The sequence below is a fragment of the Pan troglodytes genome, chromosome 17 (assembly GCF_028858775.2).
Source record: "Pan troglodytes isolate AG18354 chromosome 17, NHGRI_mPanTro3-v2.0_pri, whole genome shotgun sequence".
In the NCBI taxonomy this organism is placed as follows: Eukaryota; Metazoa; Chordata; class Mammalia; order Primates; family Hominidae; genus Pan; species Pan troglodytes.
In genome coordinates this window covers 12,940,795-12,960,675 of record NC_072415.2, presented here as the reverse complement: position 1 = coordinate 12,960,675, position 19,881 = coordinate 12,940,795, and the positions used below count along the sequence as shown (strand labels likewise).

At 50.1% G+C, this 19,881-nt stretch overlaps 1 protein-coding gene across 1 annotated transcript in view; it reads right to left on the bottom strand.

The window, feature by feature from the left end:
• Nucleotides 1–13,113, bottom strand: part of LOC134808705 (sodium/potassium/calcium exchanger 4-like) — a 31,230-nt gene extending 18,117 nt beyond the window's left edge. The window contains exon 1 of the mRNA XM_063796150.1: nucleotides 12,861–13,113. Within this exon, the coding sequence (XP_063652220.1) occupies nucleotides 12,861–13,113 (253 nt within the window). The remainder of the gene's footprint in view (nucleotides 1–12,860) is intronic.
• Nucleotides 13,114–19,881: the final 6,768 nt, after the last annotated feature.

Below are 19,881 nucleotides of genomic sequence, written 5' to 3'. Positions count from 1 at the left end.
GTTTAACCTTTTTTTTTTGAGATGGAGTCTCACTCTGTGCCCAGGCTGGAGTGCAGTGGCGCAATCTCAGCTCACTGGGAGCTCTGCCTCCCAGGTTCACGCCATTCTCCTGCCTCAGCCTCCCGAGTAGCTGGGACTACAGGTGCCCACCACCATGCCTGGCTAATTTTTTCGTATTTTTAGTTGAGACAGGGTTTCACCATGTTAGCCAGGATAGTCTCGATCTCCTGACCTCGTGATCTGCCCACCTCGGTCTCCCAAAGTGCTGGGATTACAGGTGTGTGCCACCGCGCCTGGCCTATGCTTACTATTTACATTTCCACCAGCAATGTATGAGGGCTCCAATTTTCCCATCCCCTCACCAGTACTTGTTATTGTCTACCTTTTCTGGATTATACCCATTCTAGTGGGTGTGAAATGGCATCTCATCATGATATCTCATTTAGATTTGCATTTCTCTAATGACTAATGATGTGAGCATCTTTGCATACCCTTATTAGCCATTTGTATAATCTGCTTTGGAGAAATGTCTGTTCAAATCTTTTGTCCATTTTCAAATTGGATTGTCTTTTATTGTTGAGTTTTAAGTGACACACACACACACACAGATACATGATTTGCAAATATTTTCTCCCATTCTGTGGTTAGAAACTGTTGGCTAACACAAGGTCACAAATATGTATACCTATGTTTTCCTCTAAGAGTTTTATACCTTTAGCTATTATAATTAGGTTTTTGTTTCATATTGAGTTAACTTTTGTATAATGTGAGCAGTAGGGATCAGACTTCTTTTCAATGTGGTTATCCAGTTGTCCTAGCACCATTTGTTGAAAAGAGTATTATTTCCCCTAGTGAGTTGTCATTACCCTTGTCAAAAGCTAATTGGCCTGAAATGTAAAGGTGCATTTCAGGACTTCCATTTGTATTTCATTAATCTATATGTCTATCCTTATGCCAGTGCCAGACAATCTTGATTACTCTATCTTTGTAGTAAGTTTTGAAGGCAGAAGTTTGAGTTCTCCAACTTTGTTCTTTTTAAAGACTGTTTTGGCTATTCTGGGTCCCCTGCATTTCCATATGAATTTTAGGATCAGCTTGTCGGTTTCTGCAAAAAAGTCAGCTGGGGTTTTGATAAGGATTGCATTAAATCTGATCAATCTGAGGACTATTATCATTTTTAAAACGTTAAGTCTTCTAACCCTTGAACACAGGACATCTTTCCATTTATTTGATTGTCTTTAATTTCTTTTTACAATGTTTTGTAATTCAGCATACAAGTCTTGTACTGCTTTTGCTAGATTTACTCCTAAGTATTTTATTCTTTTAAATCCTATTGTAAATGGGATTGTTTAATATCATTTTCAGATTGTTAATGACTAAGGTGTTAAAATACAACTGAATTGTATATATTGATCTTGTATCCTGCATGTTTATTAAATCTAATAGTGTTATTTTTGTGTGGGTTCCTTAGGATTTTCTACACACAAGATTATGTCATCCATGAATTCAGAAAGTTTTACTGCTTCCTTTCTCATCTGGGTGCCTATTTGCCCTGGCTAGAGCCCTCAGCATAATGTGGAATAGAAGTGGCGAGGCACTACGTCCAGCAGGGCTGGGGGATGCTGAGTTTTGCTGCAGCATCAGCACACCCCTGTAATCTTATTCTTAAAAGCCCCCTTGTAGCATAAGGAAGCTTGTGTGGGCTTCTGTGCTGGCCTATGAAGATCTGTTGGGTGGGCTTCTGTCACTGGTATTCTGTTCAGGACCCTGATACATGGTCCTAGGCAGGCCTTTACCTCCTACTTTTCCTCCCAGCACATGCTGCACTGGCCTGGCTGGAGGGCAACATGGAGTGAATTTCTAGGGCAAGTTGCCTGGATGGTTCTGTTTGGTCGACACTGTCCCTTGGGCAAGACACCTCTCCTCTCTGTCCCTCAGCTTCCCACCTTGGAATATAAGAAAACTAGTCTAAAAATTCCCAAGACCCACTTTTAACTCTTGTTTTGCTCTTGATCTTAGGGGAAAGCTTTTAGTCTTTCACCATTAAGTATGATGTTAGCTTTGGGGTTTTTGTTGAGGCCATTAGTCAGGTTGATGAAGTTTCTTTCTATTCCTTAATTTGTGAGTGTGTTTTCATCAAGAAAATGTGTTGGATTTTGTCAAGTGCTTTTTCTGTGTCTATTGGGATGATCATCTGGTTTTATCCTTTACTCTAATAATGTGGCATATATCACATTGATTGGTCTTTGTATGTTGAACCAACCTTGCATTCTTGGAATAAATCCCACTTGGTGAACTCCATTTTATAAAGAGGAAAACCAAGTCCCATGAAGGTTAATGAACTACCCAAAATCTCACATAAGATTAGTGGCAGAGCCACAAACAGACCCTGCTTCCTCAGTCAGTGGCCTCTGTGCTGGCCTTTGTGGGGAGGGAGAGAGATGCAGGTGGATGTTGGAGTACCATCAAGGCTGGATTATGAATGACCACCTCACCATTGACCACTATTTGTGTTGTGCCTCACACCTCAGAGGTTGTTTTCATAAATACTCTCTTTGTTCCTCATATGAGCATTGGGGAGTATTTTTCCTGTTTCACAGGTAAATAAACTGAAGTTTGGTGAAATTCAGTGACTGACTGAAGCATCATAGACAATGGGAGATAGTACCAGGTCTCGAATGCAGGCCTTCAGAGTCTAAATCCTGGTCCTATGTACTGTACAGCTTGCCTGCCCTCTGAATCCTATTATTTCAGGGCCCATGGAAGTCCCTCTGCTACTTACCAGTGGGCAGGTGTCAACTTTCAGATTAGAGCCCCATACTTTTAGCTCATAGATTCGATCTAAACAGAAAAATCCTCCTATGTTTATGTGAAGCACTGAAGTTTTCCCAGTCTCTTCTTCCCTGGGGTGAATAAGCTTTAGAATCTAATTTTTGGTATTTTTATTATTTTTTTGTACCATTAAATTTAGACTTATTAAATTGATTGCCTAAGGGGTACTGCAGCTTTGTGGTAAACAGTAAGCTAGGTATCCAGGTTCAAATCCCAGCTCTGACATATGCCAGCATTAGGATGCTTAGGAAAGCATTTAGCCTCTCTGTATCTCAGTTTTCTCATCTATAAAATGGGGATAACAAGAATCTCCACCCCACTGTGCTACTGTGAGACTGAAAATGAGCCAACAAACATGACGTGTTTAGAACAGTGCTTGGTGCAGAGTCAGCACTCTAATTCCAGCTACTGCTGATATTAACCATGTTAACTTCTGCTTACTGAGTACCTACTATTGTCAGCACTGGGTTGGGTTGTTTTACAGAGACTAGAACAAGCTCAGAGAGGTCAGGTAACTTGTCCAAGGTCACACAGCTAGAAGTGGCAGACTCAGGACTCAATTCCATGGGTGTCCAATGCTAAGGCCTCTTAGCGACACTGTCCTACCTCCTGCAGGGCGGGTTTTGATGACCCTCAGGGCATTAGAGGGGCAAAGAGAAGCCCAATAGAAAGCAGAAGACATCAAGACCTGCTGTTGAACTGAGCTGTCACACTGAGGTTTGTGGGGAAGAGGAAGAATGAAAGGGATGATGTGAGGAAAAACATCAGGTATCAGCAAAGTCAGAGGCAGGCCCAGCTGAGTGCCACACACAGGTGTAGGCTGTCTGGGCTGGGGGTGGTGCAGAGAGACCGAAGGCCCAGGAAGAGACGTCTCCCTGGCAGCACCACATAAAGGCCTGGAGAGCTCTCGGGGCTCGGGAGGGGGCCTTCCTAGGGGAGGCAGCCTTGGCTTGGTCTCCCTCTCACACAGGCACAGTCAAGTGACACGGGGACCCTGTGTATGCTTCCTCGCCGAAGCAGCTGCCCTCGTGGGGAGGGAAGGAGCGGAGCTGCAGACCAGGCTCTGTCCATCAAGGGAGAAGCCGGGCCCAGAGCTCCCTCGGCTGGTGCCGATCCGATCCCAGGAACCCCATTCCAGGGACTGTCGGCCCAGCACTGCAGACATTCCCACAGCCCCCACCCTGAAGCTCTGTGGCTGCTCTGCAACTGGATGTAAATGGGTCCCAGAGCTGGAAGGATGTCAGGGTTGAAGCACCAGCTCCCTCATTCTAAAGATGACTTGAAGTTAAGGCCCACTTTGCATCTCACCGCAGGGATCTCAAGGCTTCTGACAAAGTTGTCCTGTCCCATTACTCTTGATGGTGTGGCACTAGGGGGGCCATTAATCTCTCTGGGCCTCCATGTCCTCACCTGTGAGACAGTGATAACTGTCCCTGCCCACCCACTTCAAGGACCGCTGGGCAGATGAAAGAAATGCAAAAAGCACCAAGCATATTGCCCTGCCTCTGAAGGCCTCACCTTGAATTTGGAGGCCCTGGGGAGCATTAAATCGAGGCTGCATCAGAGAGACACCAACAGAATCAGGGAACACGTTGTTCTCATCTGGGAAATGGGGATACCATAAATACCAGCTACCCAGCAGGGCTCCATGGACACTCTAAGTACTGAATAGAAGATGTCAGGCATGGTGCTGGGGCCAGAGCAGGTGCTTGCTGGAGGACACTCTGCTGTGCAGTTGTTGGCTGGGGCCTTGCCCTCCTTCGCCTCCCCCAGGATGCTCTAAAAGCTGCACAGGTTTCTTGGTGGCCCTTGGGTCTGGTCCATGTGAAGACACTGTTAAGATGGCTTCACTGCTTTTCTTCAGCTTCACTACAACGCCTGTGTAAGGGGACGTATGAAGCGTGACATCCTCGGCAGCCCCCATATTCCAGCCTCCTTCCAGTGTATCTGCAGAGGCTGGAAAGCTAACGGTGACATCTCCCAGAAGTTAAAGTTCTGGATTCAAATTAGGTCTCTGATTTGAAAAGCAGAATTGTGGTGAGGCTGGACCAACCACCTTCCTGCTACTGTCCAGCAGGGCTGGGGGATGCTGGGTTTTGCTATAGCATCAGCACACCCCTGTAAACTTATTTTTAAAAATCCCTCTTTTAGCATAAGGAGGCTTGTGTGGGCTTCTTGTTGCTGGCATGCAAAGATCTGTTGGGTGGGCTTTCATTGCTGGCATTCTTGTTCAGGACCCTGACACGTGGTCCCGGGCAGGTCTTTATCTCCCCACTCCCAGCATGTACTATATTGGCCTGGCTGGACGGGTGGCACGGAGTGGATTTCCAGGGCAGGTGGGCTGGATGCCTGGTTCTGTCTGGTCAAGACTGTCCCCTGGGCAAGCCGCTGGTCCTCTCCGGTTCTCAGTTTCCCACTTTGGAATATAAGAAGGCCACTCTAAAAATTCCCAAGATCCCTCTAGTATTCAGAGACTGTTTACTGCTAACCACAGAAAACTTAAAAGAATATTGCTTTCATTTCGATAAAAAATACTGAGCTTTCTTTTCTACGATGCTCTATTTGGTCTTTTAAAAAACCCACTCATAGCCTAAAAGTAGAAACCACTCAAATGCCTATCAACTGATGAATGGATAAAATGTGGCATTCATGATCCATCCAATGGAATATTCAGCCATAAAAAGGAATAAAGTACCAACACATAGTACAGCGTGGATGGACCTTGAAAACATCATGTTAGGTGAAGGAAGCCAGTCACAAAAGGCCACAAATTGCATGATCCTCTTTATATGAAATATTCAGAATCGATAAGTCCAAAGACATAAGAAGTCGGTTAGTGGTTGCTAGGGGGTCGGGGGAGGTGGGAAGGGCAGTTATGGGTGAGGGGTGCCTTTTGGGGTGTTGGAAATGTTCAGAAACTGATGTTGATGACGATTCCACAATTTTGTGACTATATTAAAAGCCACTGAATTGTATACTTTAAAGGAATGAATATTATGATAAGTGAAAACGACCTGTTATATGAAAAAATAAGGATGCTCAGCCAGCTTTTGTTCTAATTTGTCTGAGAACTGATACCTCTGCGCACACAGAGTGACTGAAGAGGAAGCTCCTTTAAAATTCTGACCTTGACTTATGAGACAGTCAACCGAATGTGCAATTTCTCCGGTGGCTTCCGAGACCAAGGTAAGAACAAAATCATTTTCACTACAAAGTGCTGTGTGTCTCTGGGGGCCTGGAACAGACGAGAACTGTGTATGGAACTGCACATGTAAATGAGCCCACAGCATCCCCATTTCCTGCACTGCTGTCACCAACGTGCCGAGATGCTAAGAGGAAAGGACAGGAAGGCGGAGTGTTAAGAGAGTTCCATTTCTGCAGTGCCGCCTTCTGAGCTTAAAAAGACCACAAAGACCTCTCTCCTCCCCACCAGTAGAGCCCTCTCAAGAGCTATTTAAAACTGAAGAAGATGGGGGTGGATGGGGAGAAAAGCTCTAAAAGCTTCCTGAAATCTTCCGATTGCCTGTTCCGGGTTTTGCTATAATAACAGAAGAGAAGGCTGGGTGGTACCATCCAAGCCCTGAAGACAGCATGTGAGATTCCAAAGGCCCTTAATTCAACCCAATTCAACACAGTTTACTCAACACACACACAAATTATTTAGCACCCTGCACACACACTAGAAGACTAGCATCCCAGACGGAGGAAACCAATTCCCTTACAAGCTCCCAAGAAAACAAGAGCAAAGAGTCCTTTGGTTGGGTGGTAGTGTTGTCCCCTAAGCACATCTGGGGTCTGGGGTCAGAGGCCATTGTGTAAATCCCAGCTCTGTCCCTTCCTCCTGTATGACCCTGGGCAACTCAGCCTCTCTGTGCCTCAGTTTCTTCACCTGTGAAATGGGAACAATAACATTATCCACCTCCCTAGGGTTTTAATGGGTTTAATGACTTAATATGTATAAAGCACCCTGTCTCAGCTGGGCATGGTGGCTCACGCCTATAATCCCAGCACTTTGGGAGGCCGAGGTGGGTGGATCACTTGAGGTCAGGAGTTCGAGACCAGCCTGGTCAACATGATGAAACCTTGTTTCTACTAAAAATACAAAAATTAGCCAGGTGTGATGGTATGTGTCTGTAATCCCAGCTACTCGGGAGGCTGAGGCAGGAGAATCTCTTGAACCTGGGAAGTGGAGGTTGCAGTGAGCAGAGATCATGCCACTGCACTCCAGCCTGGAAGACAGGGTGAGAGTCTGTCTCAAAAAATAAATAAATAAACAAAAATAAAATAAAACACCCTGTCTGGCCCAGAGTAAGTACTTAGTGCGTTTTACCTGCTGTTACTGTTCTAAGAACTTCCAAGGGCCTGGACTTTTGTGAAACACACACTTATCCCGTGGTTTCTTCACTGAGAGGAGCCAAACTGCATCGCAGGCTGAGGGTACATACCTAAGGCCATGTGCTGGCTTCATGACAGCTCTGGGCTGGTGCTTTGGGACTCTGCTCCCGGCTGGACTAGATCTTGAGGGTATTCACAGCTTGGGAAGCACAGAGTGGAAAAGTCACACGATGGCTGTGTGACTCGGGAAGCCCCGCAGCCTCTCTGAGCCTGTTTCCGCCTCTATAAATGAGGATAATATTCCTCCCTCACAAAGCAGCTGTGAAGATTAAATGAAAGTGCCTGGAATGAAGAGGCAGTACTCAGTGGATAGTGTCTGGTGCTCGGGGTAGAAACCCGGCTCATTGCACCTGCAGAGCTTCTGGGTGACCATGGGCAATCATCTCTCTGTGCTTCCCCTTCCTTCTCTGTAAAGTGGAGATAATAAGCATCCCTACCTCATTCTGTGGCAAGGCATGAATGAGGGGATACATGCAAAGCTCTTAGAAAACGGCATGGCTCACAGATGCCCCGTGAGATCCTGCCATGAACTGAATTATTCCTCTCCCTACCCACCTCCAAATTCATATGTTGCAGTCCTAACCCCCAATGTAACTGTATTTGGAGATAGAGCTTTTAGGAGGTAATTAAGGTCCTAAGAGTGGGGTCCTAATTCAATAGTGGCCTCAGAAGAAGAGGAAGAGAGAGATCTCTCTCCACATGCATGCACCAAACAAACAAACAAGGCCACGTGAACAAAAAGGCAGCTGTCTACAAGTCAGGAAGAGGGACACAGAACCCAACCATGCTGGCACCCTGATCTCAGACTTGCAGCCTCTAGAAATGTGAGAAAATACATTTCCGTTGTTTAAGCTGCTTCGTCGGTGACATTCTGTTAGGACGGCCTGAGCTGACTAATATAAGAATTACAGAGCAATAGAAGAATTCCCCATTTCCTGCTTAGTGCCTGACATATGGCAAGTCCCCAGTAGCTGTTTGTTGGCTGCTATAATAAAAGTGGCCACGAAGGCCAGCGTCCTGGTAAGAACAATGTGATTTCCTTACCGTTATGGACGCAGGAGAGAGTCCTGTTGGCAGGCCAGGGAGCAGCCTCAGCAGGCTCACAAGATCCCCCAGACTATGCACCACAACAAGCAAACAAGCTGCACCAGGAGACTTTCCCAGCTGGGCTGCGGCTCAGGGTCATTGCCGACCGTTTCAGGGCGGTGCCAGCACTGCAGACCATGGTTTCCATGGGAGAAAGCGCCTCTTCCTCTTTTTCCCCCCACCCACACCCACTCCTGGGAGGCCTAATTACCAGCCTCTGCGGTCTAAAGTGGGAAGAGTTTGCCTGTATTGGGTGTCCACCTGTAAATCCACCATCAGGCCAGGTGGGCACCGAAGCTGGGTCCTGCTGATGCTGCCGGGCTCCACCCCGGCAATCCCAGCGACCCCTCATCTGGGGTCAGCGAGGAGGGAGCAGGCTGTGGCCTCCCACCTCCCCACTTATCAGCTGTATGCTAGGGGTGGGAGACAGTGTATAAAGAACATTGTGTGGTCATCTGCTCAGATTTGCTCTGCAAGCCCAGAAGCTCCCAGAGGGCAGGGACCATGGCTGTCCTGTTCCTACCTGATCCACAAAGCCCAGAACAGAGCCTGGGCCCTAACTATTTACTGACTGAGAGGATCATCTTGTCTGCTAAGTGCCTGAAGCCCAGACCTGGCACATAACAGGTGCCTGGTACACGATAATTCCCTCTCCTTGAGCCCTGGAATGACCGATCGTCCCAGGCCCCCAGGGATTCTGGAACCTATGATCTTTCTAGAACACTGTAGTCCCAAAAGGAGAGGATAACAGAAGCCACACGGTTAAAGCACACTAGGATTCACACTAACATTTGCTGAGCACCTACTCTGTGCCAGACACAGTGCACAGACCTTGACTAAAGTATCTGATTTGCTACTCAGATCAATCCTGGGAGATAGGTGCCGTCATCCGCCACTTTGTGGATGAGGAATGGAGGTTTAGGGAGGTGAAGGAGCTTGCCCAGACTCACCCTGCTGGTGAGTGGCAGAACTGAGATTTGAACCCAGGATTCCTGCACTCCAGAGCCGGCCTCCCAGCTTGTCCTTCACAACACACGACATGTGCACATCAGCACGGGGCTAGACTCATTCCTTGACATCCAAAACTATGCTGGTTCCGAGCTCACCAGCAGGGTGGCTTCCCTCTCTTCCCCCGGCCCCTGGCCCTGTGATTCCTCCCCTGGTCCTGTGATTCCTTCCAGCGCCCCAGCTTTGGAAAACGCTAGCTGCATCCACCCCTAAGAAACACCCTCAAGGCCATCCTGCAGCCCTAGGCCACTGTGAAACCTGAACAAGGGGTGGGTGGGATGAGGTGGGTGGTGGCAGGGCCAGGAGCTGGATACAGGGTATTTCTGTCGGGGGCAGAGTCTCACTGACTTGTTCCAATTTCCTGTTGACCTCTGCCTACCCCGGGCCTCAATTTTCCTGGGCAGCTGTACACACCTAAACGAGAAGCAGCTGTACAACCGCCTGCTCCTCACAGGGGAAAGGGAGGAAGAAGAAAAGGAAGCCATTTGTGCTTTCCAGGGACAACACCTGGAAACACATCCGCAGACGCACAAAGGAGGTTTCCCCTGGGATACAGGAAGCTGAGGCCTATTCCTGAGGGCAGGGAGGACACCCGCACAGAGGAAGTGTGTGGAACTTGGTTCAGGGATGCACTAAGCCCAGGGGAACAGCCTAGAGCCTCTGGCTTGAGGAAGAAGGCGGGCCCCTATCTAGCAGGAAGTCCTGCCCCCAAGCAAGGGCAGAGCCCCTCAGAGGAGGACTCAGGGGTGCAGAGAACCTGGACCCAGGAGCCATCTGGTTCCAGCCCTTGCAAGACAGCTGCATTCTAAGCCTCTGACCCTGGGAAGTGACCTGTCCAGAGGCCGCACAGCCACTTCTCTATGGAACAGCAGCTCCCAGTACAAGGACAAGGCGAAGGCGTGGCTGGTCTGGGGTCCTCCCTGCACAATCCTGTCAAACTCTGGGCTTAAGGAATGGGAAGATGAGGCATCCTCACCTATGGCTGACTTGCTTAGGTAAGGATGACCAAAACGGGCACATCCCTTCCCCTGGTTTTCCTGCAGCGCCTGGACAGTGGACAGCCTTGATACCACGATTCAGGTGAAGTGGCCAGTGCAGGGCAGTGGTAGCTCTGGCCCCCTCAGACCCCACATCTGCAAAATGGGGATTCTGCCACCCACTTCAAGGGGTGGAGAAGGGGCACATAGAACTCTCCAGACAGCAAGTCGCTCCTCCTCGCCCTACCCCTCATAAGCTCAGCTGTTTCCTGGACTGTGGTTGCATCTCCCTCAATGCAGCCTGCTCTGGCACTCTGGCCCTCCCTGGCATCTGGTCTCCAGGCCCCAAAGAACCGAAATTCCTTTGGTGACTGCAGCTCTGACCTTTCCCCAGCCCCACGTGGACACAGGAGGGAAAGTGAGCTGGGGGTGCGATAACTTGGGGCTGTAAGGGGTGGCCAGGGTTCCAATCACGGCCTGTGCCTGGACCTTCTGTGAATACAGGGCCTGTCCTGGTTCATCACCATGAGCTGGTTCTCTGGGTGGACACACTGCCCTCCCAGCGCCCTGCCATGTAGAAATCTTCCCTCACTTGGTGAATCCAAACAGGTAATCTGGGAAGGGGACCTGGAATCTGGAGACCACCCCTCCTGCTCTTCATGTCCCACACACAGCCCTAGTGGCTGAGTTGACCCAAGCATGGCGTGACCTCTCTCCCCACCAGCCAGACTGGCTGAGCAGGGCCCCTGTTCCCCACAGAGCAGGTGGGCAGGTGTGCGGGCATGCCAGGGAAGCGTTTGAGACGGGCCGAGACACCAATCCCCTCGGCCTTCTGGTCAGCAGAGGAGGCCTGGGAGGCCTGAACCCCTGGGCTGGGCTCCTCTGTGACCCCAGTCAGGGAACACATTTCATTTTCTGAGTCTGCCCTTAATGTGAAGAAAGCCTGGGAGGTGTTGGCCAGCAATTCTGAACCCAGCCAGCTCCCAGGAAGCAAAGGGAGAGGGTTTGAAAATGCAGATCCCCAGGCCCTGCTCCAGGCTCTGGAATGTTCAGGTTCAGAACCAGGCCTGGCATTTTGGGAAGAGCCCCTGGATAACTGCGATGAGCATGCCCTGGAATCTCTAACCCAGAGATTCTCTCTAACCCAGAAACTCCAGGGAAGCTCCGTGATCCTAAATGAAACCTGCATCTTCATGGGGAAGCATGAAAGCAGGGGGCAGGGCACCCCAGCCTGCCAGGCCCACGCCACCTACTGCAGGCAGGTGTTCCCATCAAGATGGGACAAGAGGCAGGACAGCCTCTGGCCCTCCAGAGTCACCTCCCAAGTCAAGTGCTCAGTGAGCCTGATGTTAAACACAGAATTCTTTTCAGAAAACATCAAGTTCTGGACTTGAAAGTTCTGGAATCTTGCCTCCTTTCAGGATGGTGGACATCAGGAAAAACGCCTCCAAGAATGTGGCCAAACAGCTTAGCTCGGGCCTTTGTTTCCCACTGAGGACTTCAGAGGACCTCACAGAAGGCTTAGTTAAAGACGAAGGCAGGCGGGGTGGGTCCTGGGATCCTCTCACACACGAACGCCTGGATTCATTTGACGGATACCTACTAAGCCCCTACTATGTGGCCAGTCCTGGGTACTGGGGATGCAGATAAATGCAGTAAACAAAAGTACCTGCTTTGTGGAGCTGACAGTTTAAGCAGGGCAAGAGACACAAGAAAAAGATAAAATATTTTAAATGCGGTAGTCAGGGAAGGTCACAGTGAAAAGGTGACATTTAAGCAGAGACCTGAAGAAGGTGAGGAAGTGGGCATGTGGATACCTGGGGAAACTGCATTCTAGCAAAAGGCAGGTGCAAAGGTCCTGGGGCAGGTGTGCACCTGGTGTGTTCTAGGAATGATAGTGAGGAGGCCGCTGTGGCTAGAGCAGGGGCCAGGAGAGGCAGAAGAACAGAAGCTGAGGTCAGCAGGAGTCGGCAGTCAGATGACATGGGGCCTCGCAGGTCAGACTCCAAGTGAGATGGGAGGACCCTGGAGGGCTTGCTGCAGAGGCTCAGTCTGATTGGACTTATTTATAGGTAGGAGATATCTTCAAATACACAAGGTATGACTGTCTAAGGATCATTTGTGGCTTTAGAATCTCCTGTCCCAGCAAATAAAGAGATGCATAGGCAAAATGGCCTGCTGCAAGGGCCAAGAGAGTGCAAGAATGTCCCTAAAAATAACACTGTGGACTGCTTTTCCTTGGCACAAAAGATCGACTGCACTGAACATTTAAGTGTGGTCACTAGGGGTCACTGGTGCTCTCCAGGCCTCCAGCCGCCCTGCTCTCTGGCCCAAGGCTCTTGCTGTACTTGGTAGTGCCCGCACCCCACTGCAGCTCTAACCCACAGTTCAGTACTGAGGACAGAGATTCGCCTCCTAAGCATTCCAGTGACCTAATATCGACCCTTTGCACAAGCCCTCTGCCGCCCTTACAAGTCCATGCCTCCATCCTGAAGACCTGGGCTTGGTCCTAATGGAGCCCCCAAAAATGTAGCCCGAGAGTCCAGTACCCCCAGAACTCACCCGGCATGGAGAAGGGGGACAGGAAGTCAGCCTCCGCCGGCTCTGGCTCCGGCGGTGGTGGCTGTGGCGGCGGCTGCTGCTCCTGATTCTGCTGAGGGTCTTCGGGGTTTTCCACAGGAACATTCCCGTTCTCAATGTTCTCGTGCCTCCCGTTTTGAAGCGGCTTGCTGCTCACACCATTGGCCGAGTTGATCAGTCTCTGCTGCTGTGTGGACAGGAGGTAAGACGGACACCAAGGCGTGTGATAAAGCATCATGCTATTGCTATACGCTGGGTCCCTCACACGCAGCCTGCTCTTACAGGTGCCTAGAACAACATCCCTGGGGACAGGTTTGCCTGAGAATCAGCCCCAGGACCTTGGAATCCTTCTATGTTTGGTCACTTACATTTGCATGGTTAGCAGGAAGCCTTCGAGGATTTATCAGAGGGCCTGGGCCACCCCTTCCTACTGCCAGCTCGACAACCCAGCCCATGGCCCTGGTGACAGCCATCATTCGGGGCTCTCCCTGGCGACATTCACAGCTGCCTGAAGATGGCCACAGGAAATGCCCTGCATGCATTTTGTAATTTTTAATTTTTTAGGTACATTATACAAAATGTACACTCACTGCGGGGCACGGTGGCTCATGCTTGTAATCCCAGCACTTTGGGAGGCCGAGGTGGGTGGATCACTTGAGGTCAGGAGTTCAAGATCAGCCTGGCCAACATGGTGAAACCCTGTCTCTACTAAAAATACAAAAACTAGCCAGGCATGGTGGTAGGCCCCCGTAATCCCAGCTACTCAGGAGGCTGAGGCAGGAGAATCGCTTGAACCCGGGAGGCAGAGGTTGCAGTGAGCTGAGATAATGCCTGGGCAACAAAAGCAAGACTCTGTCCTAAAAAAAAAAAAAAGTACACTTACACTAAGTGCACAGATTAATGATGTTTTACATCAAGATGTATAACATTTCCAGCCCCTTCAAAGACTCGCCTCAGGCACTTTCCTAGTCTACATACCCCTACTCCAGAGGTAACCAAGGCAACCACTTTGCTGACTTTTGTAAACATTGATTAGTTTTTCCTGAACTTGAACTTCATATAAATGGATTCAAGTATTAATGTATATTTTATGACTGGCTTCTTTCAGGCAACCAATAGCCATGAGATTCACCCAGCTTGTTGCATGAGTCAGCAGTTTGTTATTTTTCATGGCTGTGTAGTATTCTATTATATTGAATAACCCACGATATGGCTTTGCCTATTGATGGGCATTCAGATAGTTTCCCCTTTTTGGTTGTTATGAAGACTGCAGCTATGCACATTTGTGTACATGTCTTTTGTGGACATACAGCCTTTCGGTGTGTGTCACTGAAATTTGTAGAACTGAAAGCATCCTGTTCAATACCCTCACATTAAGTGGGCTAGTGGCTGATGTGAGATTGAAGCTCAGAATTCCTTCCTTCTGGACCCGGCTTCTCCAGCTCTCCATGCTGCCTTCCAGGTAGTTCAATCACAACATGGTGGAAGATAAAGTCTTCCCAGTAGCTTAGAACACTTAGGGCATAATAACCAGTATCTCAGCAACTTACCAAAACCTATTCCTTTCCCGGCTATATATGCCATGAAAAATATACTATAAATCCCAATCTCTAAATCCTTAAAAGTTATTCAACCCTCCCCACCCTCAGCACCCAGTGGGTACAATTAATGCATGCATGAAAGACGGCCTGGATTCGGTCAAATTTCATTGATTCAAATTTTACCGAATTGGACCGAAATGATTCACAATGATTCAAAACTTTGGAAAGGTGTTTCCTTTTCTTAATATACTTTCTACAGAGAGGGCACAGTACACATTAAATCAAAGAGAAATGTTTACAATATGAACCCGTAGGCACTGTGAAATATCGTTCTTGCATACAATCTATGTGTTAACTACTAATTATCAGCGATCACAGTTTGAAGTCTAAACCCATCTGCTTCTCAGAGTAAGGACTTAAAATTCCAAAATGCACACATGCAACAAAGACTGGAAAAGTTGGTGAGCAATGAACCTATCTTTGCTATACTGTTTATACATTAAATAATATTAAAATCATTATCTCTGCGAATGAGAAATAAAAGCACCCCATTTAAACACAGCAAGAGTGAAAAGGAAGCCCCAGAGGTCACTGCTGCTCATTAGTGTCTTAGATTTCCTTCTGGAGTTGTTCTGTCCACAGAGAACAGGTGTGAACTCATCTTTTTTGTTTTGCCCTAAATAACATTTTAAAGAAATAATCCATACTTCAGGCTGGCCTTTCTCCAATTAGTTCTACTCTAGTGCCTGACAAAATACTTAGTGAAATATCTCAGGCAAGGTATTCGATTGCTGCAGGCTTTAAAATATCTCTTCAAAGGATAATTTGCTGCCTGTGGCTGATGGGCAGGCTTCTGGAGGCCCCAGGGCATCCTTCCTTAAACAGGTGCAGTGATCAATGGCACCAGGAAGAGCCCTAACAAGCCAAGGCCTCCTGCATCCAAGGCTGCTCACTTTTATGGTCCTTCAAGCAAACTCACCTCATTAATGATGATCCTGCTGGCCATCCGTAGTCAGGTCCTGGGTCCAAACTTATTGGTGATCATGATTCGTAAGCCTGCTTCAGGGAAGGTGAACTTGGGAGGGCTGGAGCTCATGATCTCGTCCACCATCACCACGGGGTTCTTGCCATACTGTGGCTTCTCCTTCACTGTTGAGCACAACACCGTGATTAGTGCTGATCTCTCTGAGGACAACACCCAAGTGCTGGGGCCACTGACTTCCCCTCACCTTGTGAGCTGCCCTAGGCTGTGGTCCTGGCAGCTGGCAGCCACCGGGAAGTCTGGATGCCTGGCTTCAACTCCTCATGTCAGGCAAAGTGGGTCACTAGCTTTGAAACACCTGCTGACCTAGTGTGTGAAGCCCAGTGTGTCCCCTTGCTCCAGGACCACTCATGGGCAATTGATGCTCTTTTCCCCTCTCTTCTGGGGCCCAGTCTTGGCTAATTACAAGGGTCTTTCAGTTCGTTATCTAAGCCTTACCAGGGCAGCCAACCTACAATACACACGGGGGCCTACCACTTTTCACCCATGACTATGAGGGGACCTTTCTTTCCCCCATGTACAGAGGCTCAGATGAAATTTTGCAAATTGACAAGGGTCCCCAGGGTGGAAAATGTTGCAGAGCAGTGGGCACTGGCTCTGAACTTCCTACGAGGCCACCTGCTCTGTCTGCAGGAGAGAATGCTTGTAACTTTGTTCTTTATAAGGGCAAGTAGTGAGGTCAAAGATTTAGATCATGGGACCTAGACAGGCAACTAAGACCCAGGAGAGGAGCCTGCTTGTTTGAGGGTGCACGGTGAGCCGCTGGCTGAGCCCAGTGACTATAAACCCTGACACCCTCCGGAGGGAGGCTGGTCTCTCTGACCCTTTCCTTCCCCTCACAATGGGGAGGAACAAAACTCCCTGTCCCCAGACCTCTTTCTTGCCATCTTCATAAACCTGCACTGTGCCGGTATCCTTGGGAATTTCACATTTGACTCCAGATCCCTAGGAGGGTCTAGTTACAAAACTGCTCATGAACACAGCATGCAGAAGCAGGCAGAGTGTTCCCCTCCAAAGGGCTATAAAAATGGATAGGACTGTCCCTCTGCACTGGTTACCAGCTCCTGGTGTGTCCTTTACGGGTTTTAGGGTAACCAGGGAATAGGTCCGGAGAGCAAACCCGTGTAAGAGTTAATAGCACAAAAGCACACCAGACACACACACTCCTCACCAAACAGGCAGCAAGGCTCAGCAGACAGGAGGCGTGTGGGTTAGAAAACAAAGCCAGGAGAACATGCATTTGTCAGAGATGGACGCTAACCTCTAACGAGGCGCGCAGCGCGTCGGTGGGCTGGGCTTATGGTTGGCTGTTTTTCTTGAAATGCATGTGTTATCGCGTGGATGAAAGCTGACTACTTACAATTGAGAAAAGGAGGAGAGTTAAGGAGACAAAGGCCAACAGAAACTGCCAGAGATGATTAGCGTGCGGTGGGCGCCGAGAGTCTGGGGCAGCACTCTTGGTGGTGGCGAAGATGCCAGGGGTTATGTGCTGGAGAGTGTTATTAGCGGGCTCCTTCTATGGGGAGCTTCAATACTTGGGGCCTCTGGCCTTTGGGACGACTCCTGTCCTGGCTGATTCAATGGCTCTGCTTCCACTCTGAGGAGCAGGAGCCCCCCTCCACAGCTCATGCCCTCAGCCCCTCACTGCTGCATGAAAGCTCAAATCCCTCCCTGCTCAGAAGCCTCCATCCCAGAGGAAGACGGAACCCACAGAAACCGCAGCTTCAGGCTCCTTCCTACAGAACCAATCCCATGCCAGGTACTGCTGGAGGAACAACTGGGCTCAGAAGGAGAGAGCCTGGAGTCTGTGAGACAAGAGCCAGGCCTCCCCCTTCTCCAATTCCAGGAGTCCAGGCCTGCACCCCCACTTCCTTCCACACTCTCTAGGTAGTTTTCTCTCTTGGCCCTTATCTAAATGCATTCACTCTGATAAAAGCTACAGGAAGATGGAATTCTCCTTCCTTCCCTAGGATGCCTGGCTCCCGGGACACCTTGTCCTGGTGTCCCCTGACCAATGACAGAACAAGGGTGTGTGCCCATGCCCGGAGTGGCTGCCGGGAAAAGAACTCACTGACAGCACATTCTCCCAGCAGTCCAGCCCCAGGCCAGGCATCACCCCCAACTCTCCCCACTCCAAACCAAGGCTGTGCCCAGGGCCAGGGCAGCCTGGAAGGGTCCACAGTGTGCCTCCTGGGCGAGGCCGGCAGGCAGGTGGCCCAGGCTGTGTTCAAGGCCACCTGAGAAGCACCAGGAGGCTGCTCTGGCGAGCCGAGCCACACAGCCTTTAAGAACGTTTCAGTACTCAAACGCCTTTTATCAGTGTGGTGGGGAAAAGGCTTTCTCCCCACTTTTCCTGTCAAGAAGCTGGAAGATAAAACTTTGGGTTTTCTACGGGAAACCCAAAAACTGAGAACAGCTCGATCGGGCCTGAAAGTGTGTGCTCTTGAAGAATCTCCCAGCCAGCAACCCGTGCATTCCTTTGGGTGGGGTGGCCACACAGCGACCTGCTTGGAGCTGGGCCCAGGGAAAGAAACCCCGATGTCATCTCCAGCCAAAAGATTCCATGGCACCGCCCTTAGGAAAGGAAAAGCCCCAAAGCCCTGGCCTCCCCAGTCCCACCCAGGGTGTTACCGGGGGCTCCTTCCTCCTGCTTCAGTCGAGTCTACGCAGGGGACAGTGCAGAACAGTGACTCACACATGGCCCTCTGGGAGCCTCTTATGATAGGGGCAGTAAAAGTGGGGTGAAGAAATCCCCACGTCTGCCTCTCCAGGTCTCCCCTTTCTCCAATTCCAGGCATCCAGGCCTGTACCCCACTTCCCTCCACACTTTCTGAGGACTGTTTTCTCCCTTGGCCCTTATCTAAATGCATTCCCTCTGATAAAAGCTGCAGGAAGATGGGATTCTCCCTCCTTCCCCAGTGCTTGGGGGCAGTCCTGTGTCCAGTCTTCCAGTTTTCCAGAAAATGTCCTGGACTTAAAGAGACTTGGGAGAAAATAAACTTGCAAGGAAGTGCTACTGTCACAGGCACAGAGTGATGGAGACAGTCACAGCAGTGCCAGAAAAGGCACCGTGTAGGTGGCGGCCTCTAGGAGCCCAGTTGCTCTGGGAAGGTGAGGAGCTGAGGCCCCCATGCTGTGAATGAGGAATGTTTCCTGCAGGGTCCTGGGAGGTCTCCTGGGTCGGCCACAGGTGGTGGGTGGCTCTTGGATGGGCATCTGCCACTGGACTGAGTGACTCAGCACACAATACTTCTCTTCTTCACCATGAAGGCCCAGAGGACCCAGAAGCACCATATATACGACAGGGCAGCAACCAGCCTCTGTCCTGCCAGCCTGTGTGTGGGGACCAGGCTGTGTGTGGGGACCGTCTCGGGGCCACTGCGTCCACAGAGCTAAAATCCGACACAGCAGCCCTCATGGCTCCTTCCCCTTCTGAGGTTGTCCTGGAAACGGGCGTCCCCTGGGGTAGCCTGCTCAGCATTTATGAAACACGACACACGAATCAAACTCCATGCTCATCAGCTCCTCAGCTCTGTCCTTTGTGGGTGGGCCTCAGCAGCCAGGCTGTGGCCTGGACCGCACCCCGCCACCCTAGCAGGTTTCCTCCTTCTATACGGAGAGACTCCTCCCTCTTGGGGGTTACCTGAGACAGGGCAGAACAGACTCCCAAAATGCACATGGGAGGAAGCCCCTGCCTTCATCGGCTCCAGGATGATGACTGGAGAGGGGGCCCAGAAATACAGATTCTGCATCTCAGATGTCCCAGACACATCTGAGACCACTCCATCCCATCACTGACATCACAAAAGAGTTCACCTGAAAGAGGAGGTGATTAGCCCCAGGCCATGGAGAATAGGGGGGAAAGAGCCCCCAGACACCAGTGCAAGGCGCTCACCTGGTGAAGGCCTTGCCCAACACTGTGGGTGGAGGTCAGAACTGTTTTTCCATACCGATTGCAAGAACCAGCCCCTGCTCTCCTACTGGTCTGGGCTAGAGTGAATGCTCTCTCCTTCCCGGCAGCTGCCCCAACAAAGGGAGCCGCCTGGTCATTGGTCTTGGATTATTCAGGTTTCCAAGGAAGCCATCGGTCAGGCCCAGATGATTCAGAGAATTCAGTAAGACACGACAGGAGATGGCCCTGGAGGCCCAGACCCCCAGTTCCCGGACAAGGGGGCCAAAGAGCCATGGGGGAGACGAAGCTGCTGCCCCAGGGGAAGGGGCTCCCCGGCGGGGCTGTCTGAGGCTGGCCTGGGGATGCCTGCTCAGCTTCATGTCTGCCTTTCCTGGCCTTGTTCTTCCTCCGGGCAACAGTTCCCAGCCCGAGAACCCATGCTTTGTCCAGAGCCATTCTCCATCCAGGACTGGGTCTGGCATTTGAGAAACCGCAGGGAGGCCCAGGCTGGCTCTGCTGCCCCAGCTC